General features: G+C 35.1%; 1 protein-coding gene across 1 annotated transcript; it reads right to left on the bottom strand.

Annotated features, from left to right (window-relative positions):
- Window positions 1-461: 461 nt before the first annotated feature.
- LOC138243258 (guanylate-binding protein 1-like) lies at window positions 462-23,778 on the bottom strand. The gene is made up of 7 exons (XM_069198797.1): window positions 23,569-23,778; window positions 21,968-22,216; window positions 21,197-21,327; window positions 19,122-19,414; window positions 17,925-18,096; window positions 10,653-10,732; window positions 462-2,323 (listed from the first exon to the last, which is right to left on the bottom strand). The coding sequence occupies exons 1-7, from the start codon at window positions 23,754-23,756 to the stop codon at window positions 1,568-1,570; spliced, it is 1,869 nt and encodes a 622-aa protein (XP_069054898.1). The 5' UTR covers window positions 23,757-23,778; the 3' UTR covers window positions 462-1,567.
- Between the last annotated feature and the right edge of the window lie 80 nt (window positions 23,779-23,858).

The raw sequence follows: 23,858 nt of genomic DNA, 5'->3' as shown, positions 1-23,858 counted from the left end.
TCTGGTTAATGGTCCTGGGGATAGGAAGTGTGTTAGGGTGGTAAGGAAGCACCAAAGGAATGCGGTTGTTATGGCGGGAGTTCCTGATCGGGTTGATGGTCCGGGGGGTGTTTTTGGCTCGGGCAAGGGCCCTGTCAATCACACTGCTGGGGTATCCTCTGTTGATGAAAAATGAGTACATTTCTATAAATCTATAAAAGGTGATTTGAAATACACTAGAATAAGATTGAGACAAAATGGAAGTTATTATATAGGAGAAAGTGTTTTTTTTTTACAAGAAGAGACAGTAAGAGAGGAAGATGCCTTTTTTAAAATATGTCTCAATGGCAAAATTATAATTAAAATAATAAACAAAACCCCATTCTAGTTGTATTTGATGAAATGTCAAAATCAGCTTGAGCACTGTATTTAATGTTGTACGAGTGAATTAACTATTCAGCAAAAAGCACATATACTTTTGTTATTAATTTCAAAGATAGTTCTTTATTTAACAACATCAAACAATAATCAAAAACAGATAATCTGAGGATTCCATCCAGCTGTTTCCTGAAAATAGCCAATGAATCCACTTTAACAACATGGCTGGGTATCTTGGTTTACATTCCCACCTCCCACATTTATATCTTATTAAAAAACACATTAAACATGTTACAGAGGAAAACAGTATACATTCAGTCACAGCGATCTGTCTAAGCTACAAAATAAAGCATGTTCTATTCACAGACATCTGAATTAGGTTAAACAGAAATGGAACAATATTCAATACACAATTTTAAACTTGTGTTCAGGTAGTATGTATCCAAAATACATGACTGAAGTATTTCTGAATGTCATTACAGAGGAGAATATTAAATATTAATTTCAATTTGTATTAAGATTTTATCAGACTTAAATGACTTCAATTTTTTGTGTAATAGCAAGTCCTCTTTCAGATGTGTAGGCAGCCTTCTGACTACAGTGCAGTGTTGTTTAAAGGTTCAGTGCATGGTGTCATCATGATTCACAATAGATTATCCATTCACACAGTTTCCAGAGTCTCATTTCTTTCTTTTGTAGCATTTGTATCGTACACCGTGTCTCTTCTTTTGATGTCTTCACTTGTCTGATTATCACTTTTGAAATTTCTGGAAATGCTGTAGTATTAATTTGAATGATTTGCATTTATTTTACAGTCATTGAATTGAATGCATTGTGTTGTTTTCCAATTTAGTAGCATTTGATACATTCAATGCAATAACTAACTCATTTATTTACAGTATTCATAAAGGTTCAGTGAATAGAACATGATGAGTGCTGTGCATCGATTAACGTATTTGCATTGGTGGATATTGACATCTTTCATGACAAAGTGTCTTTTAGAAACTGAATCTTACTGTGAACCAAATATGCTTTAAGATTGTTTTACTTCTACATGGAATTTGGGTGGATGAATGCTGTGGATACTACAGTATTTTGAAGTTCTACTGCATTATTTCCTGTACTTTTCGATTTCTGTTTTTTTTTCTTAATTTGTGCGGTTGATCTCTTACTCCTTTTGTAATTTCTTTTAATCATTGTTTTTGATAGGTCAAGGAAGATCTTCAAAATTATCACAGCAAATTGTACTAGTTAGTTTTTGAAACTTTTGTATGTGCTCATCAATTCGATTGAGATCCTTTTCAACATCTGTTATCAAATGATTTATTTGTTTAGCAATTTCAGAACCATCTTTGAATTCCTTTGCTTTATTTTTAATGATTATTATATCAAAAATCATGGTGGCTGCGGCAAGAATTCCACCAGCCACTCTGACAACGCGGCCTGCAACGCTGGCCCCCGCAGCTATAATGTCATCTAAAGGCCCAAGTAAGTTCACAGCCTGGAAGCACTGACACAGCATATTATTTGCCATATTTTCAATGTAAGAAGCATGATCTTCTCTAAATACTTTCATCATTTGGCCAACATATTCAATTATGTTTTGGAGCTCCCTCATGTGTTTCTGTATTTCTTCCTGAATTTTTTTAGCATCATCTGTCTTGTTCTTGGTAACAAAGTACTTAGTGATATCTGAGGTTAGGACAGTGGCACCACCGCTTACTCCTGCAACAACCCCTCCAACTGTAAGTGCTAAAGAGGCACCAGCAGTAAAAGGAGCAAGTAGTATCCCACCAATAGTAGCAGCTGATCCTGCAATTCCAACACCAGCTCCCACAATGCTGCCTACTGCAGTGCCCTTGTGGGTTTTTTCAATGCCCTCTGCCAGGGTTTTCATAGATCCCACAAAGTTGTCAATTTCTATCTTCTTTTTGTGGTACAGAAGGACTGTGTAATATGTGAATTTCTGTTGAAAGACACAGAAATTAGAAAAAAAAACAATGCATTGTACTAAACATAAAGGAACACAGTTGTATACAACCTCTAGAAGAATCAGAATTATTTTAGATATTATATATTATACAATTAGTATACATTTACAGAACATTACTACATAATAAAACATTGTATCTTATTCGTACCATTTTGATATCTCATGTACTTCGACACACAAAACAGGACCCTGAAAATGGTCCTGTGATCAATGGTTCTTGATCAGACTATACTTAGGTTTCTCATTGCGTTATTTACCCACATCCAGAACATATTTACCAGATTTCATGTGCCTTCAGGTTTAATTTTTTTTTCCAATTTGTGATTAATAAGGTAAATGCAGTTTATTTAGTTTTTTGATAGCGTACCAACTGCTATCATAATAAAAAAATAAAATATTTATACTGATTTAGTTTTATGTGTTTTCAAATGTTTTACGTTAAGATGCAATTACCAGATCTGTTGTGTTCATTTAAAACATCATAAATTACAGTTTTGGAAAAAATGACAAAGAACCTAAAGTATTATTCAGTGAATCCGTGATGATGGTAAGATAGTGATAGTAGATCCATTCAGCTGATTTCTCCTTAGTGTAACAGTTTATGTCTGTTAATTCATCCTCAGAAAAGTATTGACATTCTTCCACAGATTAATTAATGTGAAATTCAGATATTTGTTTTACGTTGTGAGTTAAATGTTTAAAATCATGACCTATTATATCTATTATGACTAAACCATATTATAAAAAAGCATATACATTTTTTATTACACTAATATATAAATTTGGTGTGCTGTGGCCTCTAAAATATTTAGCTTTTTTCCAAAAAAGTTGGAGAGTAAATTAGGTTCAACCCTGAAAAACTGTAAACTCTAGCTCATGTAAATTCCAATTTCAAAACAATTTCTCCCACAGACTGCAAGATAATTAAAAGCAAAATCTGTGGTCTACTTAATAAGTGACAGTGACAAAACACTGCACTGCAAAATTAGGAGATCATTCAAGTCATGAGACTGTTTCTTAATGTGTTCTTGCATTTCTCCAATGCTTTATGTTGTGCATCTTATTTTCCAAAGCAATTTTTGCACATAAGTTTGTACTAGTGAAAGACGTTGTGATTTATATACAGATGCAGCCATTTAAAATGCGCGGGCGATACCGCATTATTTTGTGGTGCGCTTTACGCGGTCTACCGCGAGTTACTGTAAATTCTCCTATAATACCGCAAGCAAAATAATAGTATCCGGAATTTCCTGAGTTAATAAAGCTCAACCTCTCATGTTTGAACTGTCGCCATCAAAGTCTTTAACGAAGATATTACTAATAGTATTAATAATGAATGACCTTGGACAAGCTGTAAACAAAGTATTGCCTTTGTCCACATTCATTTTTTCATTGACCGTCTTTGTAAAAGTAACACCACAGCATTTCGCAATCACGCATTTGTTTCCAATAATGCAAAGTACAGTGATTCACCATGCCTTTCACATGCTCATAAAAGAGATTGATTTAGGAACATAAACATATTACCATATGCAAACTGTACTGTATACAGTATGTATATGTATATTTAATGTCTTTACTGTGCCCGTTTAAGTATTGAATATTTATATGGAATTTTACCATTGAAGGGAAATCTTAGTGCCTGAGCATAAAAAGAATAGGAGCATACTGTAATGCGTGTGAAGGCCATAAATGATATTAATTTTGGAACTTAAACATACAGTATATGGCTGGTCTCGGTACTTTAAAGAAAACATACAGATGCAGCCATTCAAAGTGCGCGGTACAGACACGTACCAGAGGTAATTGGCTACGGCGTCGCGCATTGTGACGCACGATGACGCGCGGTACCACGATACGTGATTGGTTGACCAACAGGGACACTCGTGGTCCGTTGGTCTGTCGTAGAAAGATTTACAGTAAACGTCTTTATGGTGTCCGTTTTAGTATTTAATATTTATATGGAATTTTACCACTGAAGGGAAATCTTAGTAGCTGAGCATAAAAAGAATAGGAGAATACTGCAACGCGTGTGAAGGCCATAAACGATATTAATTTTGGAACATAAACATACAGTATATGGCTGGTCTTGGTACTTTAAAGAAAAAATACAAACCAATATTCCATTTCTCCCTAAACATTTTAAGCATCGAAGTCTTTAACTAACGTGATACCGGAGTCAACAAGCATACTTTTAGAATTTGATTAAAAGGGAATATTATATGGAATTGCGTATCTAAAGAAATTAATAACGATATAATTATATTCATGTACCGCAACACAAGAATAATACACACTGTACATTGTCTGTTGATAATGTTTCTGTAGTGCTTTTTCAGCACTCTGCATGTGACCTTGCTGGTGGCGCAGTGGGTTAGGTTCCTGACTCCCATGTCACATGGTCTGTGATTGAATCCTATTGGAGCCATGAATTTCCTTTAACAAACATTTCTTTGAAAAAATGAAACGTTTCCCTGCGTCAGAGATTAAATAAAACCTCACTCGCACCAAACAAATTTATATTTCTAAATATCACAACATGATCGAATTTAAGTCATTTTAATAACAATGAATAGTCACCTAGGCGTTACAATATAAACATTTATATTGATTTAAATCGCGTTTTGATTTAAATCGCAAACGCGGGTTTAAATATATGTGTTTTTTGATTCACAATCAGACAAATGCAACATAAATTGATATCTTTGTCTTCTAAGTATCTTAATAAACTTTCAGCATAGCTTTCTCCCCGTTTAGATTTATTTTTCTTGGGATCTTGGGATCAAATGTGGAAAGATTAGATTGTAATCGTTTTTATTTTTTAAATACATTTTAGAAAAGTGTAATCTATACTAAAAAGCTGTACACCACCTGCTATAAAGATACATATTGTAATACTTTCAAGTTTGGATAGGACAGACACGAGAACTCAGACTTGCGGAGTTAAAGCAAGTTAAAGCCTTGATTTTATTTATCACCTTTAAAAGTGGCATCTCAAAGCAAAGTAAATACCCAACACTGATTGTATCCATCTGTCATGCTAATAAAGCACCTTGAATTGAATTGAATTGAATTGAGGGAGAGAGGGAGGAGGGCGAGCGAGAGAGCCAGGACAGACAGGCAAATAAGATACACTCCACAGACATTCACAACAGATACATATCATAAAACGTTTGCACATATAGTTAAGGTATTACTTGGTTTTCAAAGTGCAATGAAATACAATATTGTTGTTGCTGTTATTGCTGTTTTTATCCTGTAAGGCGTTTTGAGAAGCCACCTTTAAAGGCTATATATAAAAGCGCTGATTCTTATGGCATGTGTTCTGCCAGGGATTCAAAAATGTTTTTTTTTTAATCGCGTATCTAAGGAAATAGCAGTATAACCTTGTTCATGCACAAACAGTGGCATGTTACATTATTAATTTGGGTGTCTCCTCTTGCCAGAAAGCTCTAAATTGCATTTTGAGTGCGGTTTTTGGCTTTTTTAAAATTGCAACCCATAAATAAAGCTGATACTGTTTAGACTTTGAATAATTTAAACTGTATTACAGCAGCACAATGGACAATGCAACGTAAATTGCAAAAATGCACTTGGAATCTGTCCAAGCCCTACTTTGTCAGGCATTTTCTTTTACTGCAACGGACATAAAAACTCCCTTGCTTTTAACAGAGCGTTTCATAATTTCTAACTACGAAAATTATTTAAACTGCGACACTTATCATTCAACCAGAGCTCGAAATATCACAAGGATCCCCAAGAGCACAGCAAAGACTGTATTAAAAGAATCGCGTATCTAAAGAAATTAATAAGATATAATTATATCCGTGTACTGCGACAGGGCTGTTTAGGGCTGTTTCACCTCTCTCCTCATGTGACTCTATTCAAAAGCCATTTAGCAAAGAGGGGATGAGAAGAGTGACAAACTAGTATACTTTAGATCTTTTTTTCTGAACTGGGGAAAATCTGATCATGTTTCTCTGTAACAATAATAAAAAACATTGCCACACCCGGACTGTTAAATCAACGCATGAGCACGTCAAAGCCCATTGAGGAGCCGGGCGCAATAATTGTTTTGTCCCTTGATTTACTGATCTGCATTAATTACAGAAATCGAGTTCCTGCTCTTTGCAGACGACCTGGTCCTGCTGTCGCCCACAGAACAGAGGCTGCGGCAGAACCTGGCACTGCTGGAGCAGCACTGTCAGACCTGGGCGCTGACAGTCAATCTGGACAAGACCAGAGTTATGGTTTTCCAGAAAAAAAGCCAGACCTCAGGGAAACAGGTACAAATTCACACTTAACAACAACACATTAACACCTAACAACGGGAGCAGGGCCGAATTAGGCCAGTAACCACTATTGTTAAACATACAGAAAAGAATATTAAAGTATTGGCTTTAGTATTAGCCTTACAGAACATTAAAGTGCCCCTTTCCATTCAGCGGGTGTCTGAGCCGCTGTGTCCTATCTTCTGACAGTCGCTGTTGTGAATGTCTGTAGAGTGTATCTTATTTTTAGTACTATATTTTTATATTATATTTCCTATTAATCAAACTCTATGAGTATGTATCGGCTTGTCCCCCCCTCCCGCCCCTCTCTGTGTACAGTAGAGCCTCCTGTCCAGCCAGCACATGTCCACAGACATTCACAACAGCGACATATCATAAAACATTTGCACATATAGTTAAATTATTAGTTGTTTTTTCAGGAAGTTAAAAAAAAAACACTTGAATTACTTATACAGTCTCTCGAAATAAAGTTATTTTTCAAGCAATGCAACAAACTTCAGGCAAAGTGTTTTTTTTAAATTCAACATTAACAGCCGCATCATAAATCTTGTCAGTCAGCTCTTTTTTTTCTATTTGAATTGTGGCGATTCAAACAACCTGGGATAACAAGTGGTCTCAAAGTCACCGAGCTCACAGAGCTTCAACAACAGATGACAATTCCTTTAGTCCTCCCTTAGTCTTCCTGAAATTGTCGGATTATGAGTGAATAAAAGCATCTTATTAAAAACAGGTTTGCGTTTGTTTGGGAGCTATATTATGTATTTTTCATATGTAAGATATAATGATGTGTTCCCGCTTACACATTGCACGACTTTAAAAGCTAGAAAAACAGGTTTAGATTCACATTATCTGGCGAGGCTTGTTTTGTCAAAGGACAGCACAAGAAAAACAGACAATACATGGGGGGGAGGGCAAGCGAGAGAGAGAGTTTTTTACCCTCTGTCAAAAAAAAACCAAATCACCCGGGGCAGAGACTCTGGGGGGATCATTGTGTGGTACAGAACGGAGCTCAGTCAATCCAAACAAGTTCAGTAGTAAAGAGAGAAAAGTCAACAATTGATTTAAGGACGATCTGTCAAAGTGCAATGAAATACAATATTGTTGTTGTTGCTGTTATTGTTGTTTTTATCCTGTAAAGCGTTTTGAGAAGCCACCTTTAAAGGCGATATATAAAAGCACTGATTCTTATGAAATGTGTTCCGCCAAGGATTTAAATGTTTTTTTTTTTTTAATCGCGTATCTAAGGAAATAGCAGTATAACCTTGTTCATGCACAGTGTCATGTTACATTATTAATTTGGGTGTCTCCTCTTGCCAGAAAGCTCTAAATTGCATTGCATTTTTTGACTTTTTTAAAATTGCAACCCATAAATAAAGCTGATAGAGTTTAGAGTTTTAATTATTTTAAACTGTATTACAGCGGCACAATGCACAATGCAACGTAAATTGCAAAAATGCACTTGGAATCTGTCCAAGCCCTACTCTTTCAGGCATTTTCTTTTACTGTAACGGACACAAAAACTCTCTTGCTTTTAACAGAGCGTTTAATAATTTCCAACTACGAAAATTATTTAAACTGCGACACTTATCATTCAACCAGATCCCGAAATATCACAAGGATCCTCTAGAGCACAGCAAAGACTGTATTAAAAGTATACTAGTGACAAACTAGTATACTTTAGATCTTTTTTTCTGAACTGGGGAAAATCTGATCATGTTTCTCTATAACAATAATAAAAAAACATTATTTTACATATCACCTTTATGTGATGTCACCTTAAGGACAGCACATACAAGGGTTAATTGCACAATGGACCGCGCAAAGAAATTTAATATAGTCTTCTTTAGGTGTGAGGGCAGGAGTGGATCGCAGAAGGCATAATCAGCAAATTAGGAAAACAAAGAACAGGACAGGTGAGACGTTTATCCAGAGAGCAAGTGATCAGAAATAGGAACAGCTGTTACGCCCAGGTTTTACGCTCTCTCTCTCTCTCTCTCTGCTGAATGAATAAAATAATTTTATTAAAAACGCGTTTGCGTTTGTCTGGGTATTTACTCTGTAATCTGTGGTTTACATCTACTGTATTGCTTTGAGATGCCACTTTTAAAGGTGATATGTAAAATAAAGTTTTTTATTGTTATAGAGAAACATGATCAGATTTTCCCTGGTTCAGAAAAAAGCAGATTAAAATCTGTAATCTTTCCACTTGTATGTCATCGGAAAATACAAGAAGTTTCTGCTTTGTGTAAGGATGGTATCAAAAAGTAATCTAAGTGGTGAGAAAGCTGTGCTCCTCAAAGCGCTTTACAGGATAAAAACAGTAACAACAATAGTGTTAGGCTGGGCAAACGATTTTTTTATAGAAATACAAAATGAGATATAATGATGTGTTCCGGCTAAGACATTAACGAGTACAACCCCTCTCTCTGCGGGAGTGCTGGCTGTGACGAATTAAACCGGTTTCACAGGTATTTTCAAAGTAGAAGGGGGCGAGATTTCTAGCGAAAGACACCTCCCCCTCCAAAACCAAGGAAGTACAGTACTTACTAGTTAAGAAAGCTAGGCTCCTCAATGAAATCGCTTTAACATGCTAATGCGTTGGTGTAACAGTCCGGGCGTGGCAAGCTTTTAATGTCAACTCGACTCGATTGGAAGACAATGAACATATTCTAGCCCTAAATGAATTAATAGCAAACATGGTTTACATAAAATACATTTTTCCAAGAAAGTTTATAATAATACAATCTATAGTTGAAATCTGAGCCTAAATAAAAAGAAAAAGCATTTTCAGAGAGCAAGTACGCTGTGTTTATGTAGAAAAAGTGATTAGGTTTATAAGCAATCTAATTACTTATTAGTTTAAAATGCTATATAAAATAAAGTTTATTATTAATTTGCTGGACAGAGTGGTGAACATTATGGATAAGACAAAGATAACGATCCTGATCAGTTTAGAAATCTGTGTACGCTGTAAGGTTTTTACTTCTTAAACTTTTAAAATACACGTTTCGAATAAAAAGAAATCATCTTCCTGGTACAGTATGTATAGCAAGCCAGCACGTCTTTTTTCTCCAATCAGAGGGGTTAGACGCTCGGTTAAAAGCAAAGGAGATTGTCTGTTATAGTGGACATAAAAACAAGAGTTCGCTGGCATTATATCCTAGAAGACACAGACCGGCACCAGACCGGGAGAATGCCCGCAGCATAAAAGAAAATGCCTGATGAACTAGGGATTGGACAGTTTACAAGTGCTTGTACAATCGATGGAAATGTTCAAATAAATGTGCAAAAGAAATAAACAAAATAATCATTTATTTCTTTATCATATTGGCTAGCTAATGTCCTCTCTTTGCTAGTTAGTGGCTGTGTTTCTGCGTTGGGTAGCAACGGGTGACTGTTCTCAGGCGGAAGATGTAAACAGCTTAATTTTCGTGTTAAATAATTTTTTAAGATTAAAATTCATCCTATACAGCAATCACATATTTGGGTACCGTTTCATAAAACTTTCATGCTTAAATGTTTAGGGAGAAATGGAAGACTGGTGTGTATTTTTTCTTTAAACTACCAAGTACAGTACAGTACACAGTACAGTTTACGTACATACAGTAATGTTTATGTTCCTAAATTAATATCGTTTATGACCTTCAGATGCGTTATGCTCCTCTTCTTTTTATGCTCAGCTACTAAAATTTCCCTTTAGTGGTAAAATTACATATAAATATTCAAAACTAAGCGGATTAAAATGTGCACAGTAAAGACATTAAATGAAATAAATCTTTTCACTACCAACCAATGCACCACGAGTGCCCCTGTCGGTCATTTTGGCCAGCCAATCACTTACCGCGGTGCCCTGCAGTGGCTTGTGGGTAGATTACCGTACCGCGGGTTTGTACCGCGCATTTTGAATGGCTGCATCTGTATCAATAGTACCACTATTCTGTAACAGGTCTTTCAGTAAACCGGTGGACCAAACAATTCAATAAGAAGTTTTTTAATTTAATGACAATTACCTTCAAGGAGTCTTTAAGCAAAGGGTCCAGGTGAAGGGTGCCAAGTTCAGAAAACACAGTCTTGCTTATATCATCAGACCCTAAATGAAAACATTTTAAGTGCTTTACTCCAACAGCATAAAGCACGTTAAAAAAAAAACTTAGCCTGTGAATATCAATGTTTAAAGATGTACACAATCTTCAGAAAATGTGTCTTTATAAACACATGTATAGTTCTCAAGTGAATGACTGATACCTTTTATGTTCATTTATGTTTTTTTGTTATGGAATCTTAATGCATGATAACCCCTGTAATACAGTACAAGCACCAGTAAAAAATAGCAAAACTTTGTATTCATTAATCACAGTGTTTTGTCGATTCAATATACAACAGGACAGGATTATTAAAAAAATGAAAGGTTAGTTCAAATGAAAATAATGATTGTATAATTTTAGGACAGCACTAAAAGTCAAACTAATCGGATACATCTCATACAGTTTTGGATCTTGGATAGAAAGAACATCTTTGCATGTACAACAGGAAAGACTAAGCTGTCAGAAGTGAAATCTCTTTGTATTCTGTGAGTCCTAGAACCTAAATAAATTGCTATTATCTCACACCAGAAAGGAGAGATTGTTGAGTTCACATTCATGACATTCATATCACATGAACTGATAAAGGTAATTCTCTAGAACAGGTAAACCATAGCACAGTGTTGAAGGTATTAGTGCTTAATGTGTAAGCCTTTTGAACTGCTTTTCAATTGGCTTGAAGGAAGGCTTGCTTAAAACATTGGACTGTGTCTGGGATCTACTTCCATCGGATTTCAGCTCTGCCATCAGTAGGAAAGAAAACTGTAAACTAACAACTAAATATTTGAACATTTTTTTTTTTGGTAACCAGACTGAGATTCTGTGTCCCCTTCTCCACAAGATATACTGAGTTAAGGAAACTTTATTTTAACTTAAAAATTACTAACCACCTGTAAGAAATGATTATATTGTTTTTTTAATCAATTAAAATTAATGAATACTCTAACAAGGCAGAATCTCACCAGAGTATTCAATAAAATGCAGAATACAAGGTGATCCTATAGCTTGCCCTGACTCTCCTATAAGGCATGAGGTTATTCAACAAGAAAATCAGGAAGGCATGGCAGAAGAGCACAATAACATTCTGCAGTGAAGGGGTTCTGATGAGCCAACAGCTGCTCCAGTCAGGCTCACTGCCAGTATAGAGCCCAGCCACAAGAAGAAACTGACCCAAGTGTGATTACAGACCAACATGTCTGACTTCTACATCTAAGATTATGGAAATAATTAGAATAATTCAGCCCATTTTTCAAGGTTTTCAGTTTGTACTTTCAGAAGGTAGGAGCATTTGGTTTTTACTTGGAGGCTGTCTGTTAAAATGTGTAAATAAAGCTAAAAGAAAATTCATATTTAATAAGTCTTTATTTCGCCCAGGTCAGGATTTTACATAATGTTGGATTTATGTAAATCTTGCATAACTCTGGGGAGTTATTTTATTCCTGGTAAATCGTCCATATGTTATTTCTGGGTAAGTTATGCATACGTTTGATCAGATTATAACAACAACTTACTTTGTGTTCCATTGATTTCAAGTCAACATAAGTACCGAGACACATGCACTTTAAGTTAAAAACGTAATCACTTGAGATGCTTTAATAAGATGTTTTAATGAGCAAAACAGGATAGTTTTGTCCATTCTTTCTATCCCCCCCCCCTATTATATTAAATGCTGCTCAATTGGATTTGACTTGGACTGGCTGAGATAACTCGAGGTTTGCTGGGATGGTGTGTTTCGGGTCACTGTCATTCTGATGGTGGTGATGGAAGTCATTTCTTCAAAATAATGGCCCAAATATTTCTGTAAACCTCAGAATTCACTCTGCTGCTTTCTCATTATTTATATAATTAATACATTATCTATCAAAAGTATTCACTCCCGTTGGATATATTTATCTATTATTGGGTTACTATATGGAATAATTGAGTATTTAATTGGGATTTTATGCCATTTATCTGCACAAAATACTTTATAATATCAAAGTGTAGCCAATTCTACAGATCCTGCCAAATGAATTATGGATATAAACCAGAAAATAACTGATTGAATAAGTATTCATACTTAAAAAAAACACACACACAAGTGTTTCAATCAATGTGAGATGAGCTCTTAAAATAATCTGTAAATTCAACTGACCAGTGCTTTCAATTTATCCAATGATAAAGGCTTCCAACATCATTTTTCATGCTTTGATGCAGAGATTAAATATTTTGTCCTACAGATGCAGCCATTCAAAATAAGCGGGGTACACTGCGGTACAACGCGGTGGGCATGTTGCATCAAACATGCGTCATAACAATTCATTTCAGGTCATACCGCATTTTACCTCTTGGAAATTAGATTATGTTAATAGTATCCGGAATCACCTTATAAAACCGCCAGGTGGAGTTACAGAAGCAGCCATTCAAAACAACCGGGCGATACTGCGTTATAACGCTTGTCGCGGTATAACTCAAGTTACCGTATAATACTGTATTAATACCGTATATTCTTGCATAATACCACATGGTACCGCAAGTAAAATAATAGTATCTGGAATTTCCGCAAGGTGGAGCTAATAAAGCTCAACCTCTCATGTACAGCGTTTGAGCTGTCGCCATCAAAGTCTTTACCAAAGATATTACTAATAGTATTAATAACGAATGACCTTGGACAAGCTGTAAACTCAAAGTATTACCCTGGTCCACATTCTTTGAAAACGAAAATATTTAATTTTCCACTCATCATGTGAGTGGTGTGATGGTCTAAGTGCCTGACTTCTAAGTGAGAGGTTGGCTGTTCAAATCCAGCTAGTGCTATGCATTTTCTTTTAACAAACATTTCTTTGAAAAAATAAAATAGCAATATTATGGACAATTAATTGACTTTTTTATATTTCTAAATATCACAACATGTTCGAATCTAAGTCATTTTTTTAATAACAATGAGTAATCACCGTCTTGCCCTCTGATCGTGTGGGGATCCGTTTAGATCTCCCTTCAGATTTAAAAGGTTATTAATAATATTTTCGGTGTCACAACTTCAAATTTAGCTGATATTTTGCTGCCTTCGCATGCTTACACAGCTCCATGGGTAAACTATCGTACGTGACTGAGAAAGCTTTAGAGAACTTAACATTTTTATTATCAACAAATTGTAAATACGATGTTTACATTGGGATTATTAATTTTTCACTTAAGTGTATGGAGGAGTGTCAGCTGTCAATGAGAGCAGACCCCCCCCCTTAGACTGCGCAAACGATTTTTAAAAATGTTATAAAGAAATGGAGGCTGTATGCGTTACAATATAAACATTTACTGTCAAACTTTAAATCAAAAATTAATTTAAAGACGATCTGTCAAAGTGCAAGGAGAAGCCACCTTTAAAGGCGCTATATAAAGGCGCTATATAAGGGTGCTGATTCTTATGGAATGTGTACCTTTCTTCTTTTTTTCAGCATGGAATAAACCTATGACTTGATTCTAATGGAAGCCCGATTCCACCAGGAATTAAAAAAAACACTCACTCTCTTGTTTCAATACTTTTTTCAAAATCGCCAAAGCGAGAGAGAATTTGAAGTTTATATTGGCATTATTAATTTTTCACTTGAGTGTATGAAGGAGTGTCAGCTGACCCCCCCTCTTAGGCTGGGCAAACCTGTTTTTAATACAAGTAATAGGTTTATTCCATGCTGAAAAAAAGAAGAAAGAGAACACAACGTTTCGGCCGTGGAGCCTTCTTCAGGTGTCAAGACCTGAAGAAGGCTCCACGGCCGAAACGTTGTGTTCTCTTTCTTCTTTTTTTCAGCATGGAATAAACCTATTACTTGTTCCTTTGCAGCCTATGCATGCTGATGCAGCTACCCACCTGTTTTTAATACATCTACTTAAGAAAGTTAGGTGTTAGCATAAACTATTAGTAATCAATAATATTAAATTTAGCACTGTAATAAATTGTTGCACTTTTCCCCACATCTTGTAATACCATATTTTTATTGTTCAAATGTACATTAAATCTTTCTATCATAAAATAAGTTAAATACAAAATTAAAGAAAAAATAGGGTAAATATAATTCAAAATATTTTGCTAAAAATGTTAACTGTTTATAAAAATAAAATGTATTAACTAAGGAATAGGATGGCACAGTTGTTAGTATGCTTTTTGTATGTTTTTTTTTCATAAATACAACAGTAGTACCAGATGTCTCAGTGGCTCTCAAAATTAAATTATGCATGCAAACCTCTGAATTAGAAAGATAACTAAGATATCCATCCATTTTTAATGGTGGTGAAGTGGTTAGCATTGCTACCTTGCAGCACTGGGGCTGTAATGTAGGGCAATCTGAACGAATTAAACTTTGATGCAGGAAAAATGTATTTCTATACATTCTATATAAATGTAAGCTATACTGATTCTCCCCAATGTAATGCAGTTAAAAAAATATCTCTGATGCAGTTCCTATATTAATATAGTTTATGACCATCACACGCTTTATGCTTCTCTTCTTTTTATGCTCAGCTACTAAAATTTCCCTTTAGTTTCCCTACCGGCCATGTAGTACACAGCATTGTGGGATAATCGTTTATTTTAAAGGGAACATAGAGAAACTAGGAACTAGAGAAATCAAGAAAGGCTTTTTTCAACACAATTAATAGATGCACATCCTGTTCACTAGGTTATTTAACTCCACACTGAGCAATCTCCAATATGTTCAGAATTTGATAGCCAGAATCCTGTATTACTTTGAGATGCCAGTTGTAAAGGTGTTATATAAAATAAAGTAATATATTTACAGTAATTTAAAGTATATATTTAAAGTAATAACTTAACAATATATGTAAATGTTTTATGATATGTCTTTGTTGTAAATGTCTGTAATACAGATGCAGCCATCAAAAGTTTTTTTATACATAGCATTCAGAAATACAATCGAAAATAGTTTTGTGGTGTATGCGTAGATGAAACTTTTCTAAAATGTATAACAAAATTAAAGACGATTAAAATCTGTAATCTGTAATCTTTCCACATGTAATGTCATTAGAAAGTACAATAAGTTCCTGCTTTGTCTAACGATGGCATCAAAAAAGAAACCTGTGCTTGATGATAATAAAGGGACTTAGAAGTCAAAGAAAATTATTTACGTTGTTTAATTTTAAACACTAAGTTATGAACGCAATTGGTGCTTCACAGCCATTGTGCATTATTGAGCTCTGCGCTTTCTCCTTTCCAATGCTACCTCTCCCTCTGACACAGTGCAGTGGGCAGCACACTGTTTTCAGAGCCTCTGATACGGGAAAAAAAACCTGCTGATCTGTTCTACATACCAGAAAGATAACAGAATATTATTTTTTTTAATCGAAACGTGTGTTGTGTTTATGAAATTCGTGTATTTTAAACGTTTAATTAAGTAGTAAAAACCTTACAGCATAAACAGAGATTCTAAGCTGATCATGAGGAAGAAAAATCACCCATTTTTTAAAAGTGGTTATTAACTATCGAAACCTGTTTTTTAAGCTTTTAAAGTCGTGCAATGTCTAAGTAGGAACACAACATTATATCTTGTTTTTGATTTATTTTTTAAGAATTAAAATAATCATTTGACCAGCCTAATTTTAAAGACCTCTTTTTGTGAAACTTTTCACAGCCTGTACAAAAAACTATATACACAATACTGCTGACAGCAGGAAAATTCCTATTCTTTACTCAGCAGCTTATTAAAAACAGCCCCCATGGTGTTCAAACCGATTTTCTTTACACAGAAGACTGACACAGCTTCGAACTGTGAACCTGTTTTACTAAGAAAACATGTGTCCGTGGGGGAAGGTGGAGTGTCTTTTGCTGGAAGACTCGTCCTATCCTACTTTGAAAAAAACAGTGAGACCGGTTTAATTCGGCACAGCCAGCACTCCTGCAGAGAGAGATGTAAACCGCGCAGCACCAGGCGAATGCACAACGTTAATGTAGGGCTTTCGGGCTCATGTGGATTTACGCCCTACAACCTGTGGTACCACTGTCTACATACGGTACGAACATGTGATATTTAGCAATATAAAAAATGTCAATATACTGTAGTGTCCATAATATTTGCTATTTTCGTTTTTCAAAGAAATGTTTATTTGTCAAAAGAAAACTCACAGAGATTGCTGGATTGAAACATCCAACCTCATGCTTACATATCAGTCACTTAAGCTGTCACGCCGCCAAGGCAAATCATAAGACATGCACTGAAACAGCAATACACATATCAATATAGAACTATAGCTATACCGTTATTAATTTATTTAGATACACAAATCCATTTTATATTCCCTATTTATCCAATTCTAAAAGTATGCTTTTGTTTATCCGATAACGAGCGTATTAGCAAAGGTTAAAAATATCAATTTTTCACGAAGTATATAAATGTACAGTAATATGGTCAGAAGGAGCAAGTAAAAACATTTCAAAATAACCACATGTACTGTAAGACTTTGATGCTTAAAATGTTTAGGGAGAAATGGAATACTGGTGTGTATTTTTTCTTTAAAATACCAAGACCAGCCATATACAGTACAGTTTACATACAGTAATATGTTTATGTTCCTAAATTAATATCGTTTATGACCTTCAGATGCGTTATGTTCCTCTTCTTTTTATGCTCAGCTACTAAAATTTCCCTTTAGTGGTAAAATTCCATATAAATATTCAATACTAAGCAGATTATAATGTGCACAGTAAACAGATTAAATGATTAAATCTTTTCACTACTGACCAATGCACCACGAGTGCCCCTGTCGGTATTTTTGGACAGCCAATCACGTACCGTGGCATATGCCGAGGTGGCTTGTGGTTAGTTGCGTGCTGTACGGGTTTGTACTGTGAACCTTGAATGGCTGCTTCTGTATATACTGTATACTGTATCATATAAATATACCACGATCCTTGAGCAGAGAATTAAATTTCTGCTGCGTTTGTGGAAGACACAAGACAACTTAAAGTCAATTGCTGGTCCGCAGTCATACCAAGCAACAGTTTAAAGGTACAGCCTTGTGGAAACAAGTTTAAACACTGAGTTTAAACACTCAAGTGCACAAAGCACGTCAGGCCAAAAACTAAGAGCACCATGGGAGCTCATTCTTTGTGTACTGAAATGTTCTTAAAAAAACAGAAGTAAACTGTAACAATTGATAAAACAACTTTAAAAGTATTGTTTTCAATTAAATTGAGCCGACAATTTAACTTACTGTGAAACATGAAGTATTCTTCTCTGATCTTCTTTATGCTCTTCATTGTTTCATTAAATATTTCTTTGTCTTTGTGATTCTGAAGACCTCTAGCGTATTTATCCTTTAGATTCGTAAATCTTTTCATGCAATTCTTTTTACAAAGTTCATTCAGCCATTGGTCTTTCAGTTTCTAAGTGGAATGGTAAAATTTGATGGAAATTCATGTTTTAATAAGCAAAGAAAAGGGATTATAAACAATAATTACAGGTTTCCTAAAGTGCTTTTCCTAAAGTTTCAATTAACAATATGTTTGCTGCTTCAATGAAGATATACACTTTGTTCTTTCCTTTTTCTGCACTAGACCATATCTACTAAGGCATACAAAACCATAATGTCACCTTTCCCTTTATTTTATTATCAAACTTGTGCATCTTTGTATTCTTTTTCTGTTAATGATAAATCAATTTGAAAAACTTTTGCGAAATGTGATACAACACACAGCATGGCATGATGAAAATTAATTTAGGAGGCGAATGTTACTTGGGAAATATTAGTGAATGTGTTGCAATGCATTGCTGTTCCTTAATGTGACACAGTTGATTTTAACCTCTGGTACTCTAATTCTCTATTACATCACTTCCTAAAGATCAGTAAATACGTCTGTGGTTGTCTGTTTTTTTTTTCCTGGACTACTGATGGCATGAATGAGTCTTGCTGTTAACCAGGCAATTTGTTTTACTCAAGCAGGGCAAACCTTCACCATTCTTGCATAAAAAAACCCATGTATTTTGGCTTTTTATACAGATTTTTAAGGAACTCGTTAACATTGGTCATCTGTGCTTTGAGCTCAGTATTTTGCTATCCCAAAGAACATATAACACACCTATCTGCTGACTAATTAATATTCATGTATGCAATGAAGTAGCTATTAATGTAAAACCTAGACACTTATACTTTCATTGCTCTTCAATAAACAGTGTAATTATTTTCACTAGATTAAAAAATTATTTAGGAAGATGGGAGATATTCAGGTTTTCAGAAAATATTAGCATTTCAGCCTTATTGATATTTATATGTAGCAAATGTGTATGCTTTTTATAAACAAAGTAAACAAGTTAGAACTATTTAACAATGAAATCAAGTACAGTATTCATTCTCTACTGATATTTTAATTTAGTATTTAGTATTTAATGACAAACTATTTTTTAGATTTACCTGTAACTCCTTCTTCTTTTCTTCCTTTTGATTCGTGCCGCTGGTATATTCCAGTTTTTTCATGAACTCCTCAATTACTTTGTCACATTTTTCATTGTAGTCTTTGCACAGTGCATCTTCATTGTGTGGAAGGTGAACTTCCATCTCTGTTACAATATTTTCCATGTTATCTTTTGCTAATAGAAATGTTTTGTTTATCCAGGCCTCATTCATTTCCAGAGCAGCTACTGTCAGACAGACATTGTCTTGTTTGTTCAGCATGTTGATGTAGGAGCGAGCCAGCTCCACAAAGGCTTCACAGAGGGGAAAAGAGTAATGTCAGGTGGTGATATGTTGAGATTAAGCAAATGAGAACAAACAAAATGTGTATATTTATACTGAAAAACCATAAAAATACAACCAGTAATTACTGGAACTGACAGCACCTGTAATGCTTTTAATGCCTCAAACACTTAATAAAATAATGAAAAGTTCTTTGTAATATTTCCTGGATTTTAAAAATATTTAATAATATTACAGGGCAGTAAACATTAATATTTATCATGCTTTGTGTGAGATCCATATTTGCACTTTGAGGCATTAAGAGACACATCTGATTGACATTCCCAGACATAAAGTTGGGGCAACATGTCAAAGGAAATTAAAGACCAAGGGGCTGAGTTTCCTTTCTTCACTGAATGAGAACCTTTGTGTCCTCCAGGTGCTGCTGTCAGTGGCCACATGGACTTTTTTGATATTACAGAAGCATTTCTTTCTCTCTGGGAAATCTTCCACCTGGTGAAGGGGGTGAGATTACATTTTGACTTCTTCCCAGAAGATTGCTTATATCTCATTTCTTATATTCTCAGCAGTAAAATAAGTGCTGAGACGAGTTTTTACATTTGGTTAACTGATTTTTAATTAATAAAATTAATTTTTAATGTAGTTTACATTAAAAACAAAGATGGATTTTCCCTCAGCTGCTCTAATTTGTGAGCATTCCTGAAGTAATTTCCTTAATTAAAAAATACACATTCTTTCATTAACACACTTTTCATATTATTACTATCAATATACAGTAATGAAACACATTAGTATTGCAACAATTGCAGTGATAACATTCAGAATTATTTGAAACATTAATGATATAAAAATTCATTGGTTGTCCCTGTTTAAAAAAAAACACATTTCTGCACGAAAATGTAACAAAGCAAATATGTATTTTCAGGAAAAATATCACATCTTTCACCAGAAACTGAGGAATAAAAATGAAACTGCAATTAGAAATCTGCAATGTAATTATTCGTTCTTTGAATTCTGATGAGGACTGCATTTTAAATTCTAGTTTCTTCAAGGTATTATAAGAAGAAGAATCATACATACAATCACAAAACATTATTGCTACAAAATGTGACAATTTTTCCTTACTATTATTTATTTAATGTACACCAGCACTGACACAATGATCAGTTTATATCAGTGTATATACTGTAAACGTAAACGTTTTCTCCTCCTTGCTCATGAATTCATTCCTCCCCCTGTCTCCACCTCTGCACCAGCCCCTCAGCCACTCTTCTCTGAACTGGGCTTACAGTTTCCTCACCCTATAGCCTGGGAACATGGGTTCAGCCAAGTCTCTCTATGCATTGACATCTTAGTTTACTCATTTAATGATCACTCTTGAATACACTATATACTTCTGGGGAACCAAAACCATGTGTTTTATTTTATTACCTCCCAGTATAAAAGAGGTTAATTTGTCCCATAAATATGCTAAAACAAAGGATGAAAATGGAGACATTTTCAATGTGCCAATGTAACAGACCCCTCCCTCCACCCCAACATCCTTTGCAGCAGGTTCCTCTGGCTCATCCTTCTTCAGTAAGGAGGCAACACTAATCTCTGACCAGCACTGTCAGTTCCTCAGCCAGGTGTACTGTCCAAAGTGTAAAGCCAAAGTGCTAAAAAAAGTGCTTTTTTACGTCAGCTCATTCCATTTTTAGAATTTGAACAAGAAAATCAAGAGATGTAATTGACAACAGTCGCATAACTGAATATCCACTGTCATTTAACAGAGCTGCTTGTGAAGGCTTTACCTCCTGGTGTGCAGACGAGACTTTTCACTGCCTTGGGAGCAGACTGTTTATCACGAACAGTGGTCACAAAGGTGTTGAGTGATGTTAGAAAGTCATGGTCTAAATCTTCATCTTTCATTTTCGGGAGTTTTCTGAAGAAGAATCAAGTACATATGTTAAAAACACTTAAGTAAGCATGCTCTTATTACCAAACTTACATATAATAAAGAAATGTAAATAGAAATTATAGTTTACTTAAATTTATAAATTATAGTTTACTACTTAAAATGTGGATCCATCAGGTAAGATAGAATAGGATTTTAGGAACAGTAGAATGTTATAATTATTATAATAATTAGAGTGATAATTAATATCATATTATGATGTCAGGCAAATCAAAATAATAGGGGTACAGGGGTAAGACTAAGTGACAGAAAACAAAACTGTTTAGCAGAGGTGAAAAGCAAATAAGGAAGAAAAGATGATCTATGAATAGATTGTGTCTCACTTGTTTTTTCCTCACCAAAACAAATCCTAATACATTAGCAAGGATGTGAGGGGACAACAAAAACAGAAGGTTTGAGTTTGAGAGGAAATTACAGACAGAAGTAAGCAGAGTCTGTTGAGTACAGATGATATTTGACCCTTCCTTTCAAATACTGTACACACACTGGAAAGGAGAAATTATATAAAGCACAGCAAACTTTCAAAAACAAGAACAAAATGTTTAAGTATTTGGCAATTCCTGAATAGTTTATTATATTATTATATATAAATAAAAAGTATACTTACTTGAGCACTTTCCCAAGAGCTGGTTGTGGCAGAATATGAATTTCTGTTTTGTCAAAGACTTCCTTATATTTTGTCTTTGTTTCTTTATCCAAGGCATTCAGAAACTTGTCCTTAAACTTATCATGATCAAATTCTTCAAACTGGAAATCTCTTATCAGTATATAGAACAAGTTCGGAAGGTAATCTTTAAGTGACTTATTTTTCTCCTCACTGACGAAAGACATCTGATGTACAACTTGTAAGAGGCAGCTGTACTGGGTTTCAGGAAAAAAAAAATTATGACGTCACATTGATAATGGCCTTTAATTAAAAAATAGAGTTTAACATTGCTGATATTTTTAAATCACTGAACAGTCCTTCGGATGAGACGTAAAACCGAGGTCCTGACTCTCTGTGGTCATTAAAAATCCCAGGGCGTTTCTCAAAAAGAGTAGGGGTGTAACCCCGGTGTCCTGGCCAAATTTCCCCCTTGGCCTTTACCAATCATGACCTCCTAATAATCCCCATCTATGAACTGGCTACATTACTCTGCTCTCCTCCCCACTGATAGCTGATGTGTGGTGAGCGGTCTGGCGCACTATGGCTGCCGTCGCATCATCCAGGTGGATGCTGCACATTGGTGGTGGTGGAGGGGAGTCCCCATTACCTGTAAAGCGCTTTGAGTGGAGTGTCCAGAAAAGCGCTATATAAGTGTAAGCAATTATTATTATTATTATTATTTGAAAAATTCTTAACACTGCATCACTTACAATAAGCACTTGTCCATTTCAGAGTCCCAGGAGAGATGGATCCTACCCAGGAATCAATGTGCAAAAGGCAGGATACACCCTGGACAGGACATCAATCCATCACAGGGCATACACTCACACCAGGGCCAACTCTATCAAACCACTTGGTTAAGCACCTGGAGGAAACCCATGCAAAGAGTATGCAGAGAGCACCCCAGGAATTACACCAAGGGCCCCAGTGCTGCAAGGCTGCAATGATAATCACAGTGCCAATGCACCACCTGGTTTAAACATGGATAATAATATTTTCTTATTTATAATCTCTTTGTTAGTCAGAAACAATAATTTTGATATTTGTTTTAAATTCCAATATAAGTCTTCATTGTCCTTTTTTTCCTGTAATGTCCTGTTGAAATGCTCCAGAAATCTGATTTTGGCTTTTATTTTGGCTTTTATTGGACTTTTGCAGTTCTAGATAATTAGATTGTTTCAGTTTCAGTTTCATATGATTAGAATATGATTAGAAGCTGTCATAAGATTATAAAAAATATTTTACAGCAGACTTCATTAACACTCTGACTGCACATATGTACTTGTGGTTCAGTACTGAAAGGGGTGAAGTGAAGTGACCCAGCAATGATATTAACTAATTCTCCAATTAGACAACTCCACACAGCTGGTACAGTAACAGTACTGGGCATCATGGGTGACACAAATCAGCATAAACAAAGATCACCACAGCTCACCCCAGAATTCACTTTAAACTGAAAACTAAATCTGCTCATGAAATTGGAGGATTATGTAAAGCTCAAGATTTCTTTTTTAGTAATTTATATTGTTGTATAGTTTAAAATGTTTTCTTCCCAAGGATACAGAATTTCTTCAATAGCGCTTCTGTCGATACATCCTTTGATGTTGAAGATTATACTGCTGGACAGCAGTGTTGTCAGTAAAAATATAGTCTTATCAGTTATGAGCCTATTTTCACAGTTGTCCAATCCCTCAGTATCCAGAAGCAGGAGACAGGCATTTGTGTGGAAAGGGTGTGGTCTGGACCACATCCAAATGCCTTTGGTACATCCTTCCACCCCATGTCCAACTTTGAATCCTTGGTCTTCATTAAAGAATCGAGACAGCAGGTAAGACTTTCCAGTTCTGTGCTT

The sequence above is a fragment of the Lepisosteus oculatus genome, chromosome 14 (assembly GCF_040954835.1).
Source record: "Lepisosteus oculatus isolate fLepOcu1 chromosome 14, fLepOcu1.hap2, whole genome shotgun sequence".
NCBI classification, from domain to species: Eukaryota; Metazoa; Chordata; class Actinopteri; order Semionotiformes; family Lepisosteidae; genus Lepisosteus; species Lepisosteus oculatus.
The sequence above is the reverse complement of the archived record's forward strand: the minus strand, read 5'-3'. Positions and strand labels throughout refer to the sequence as shown.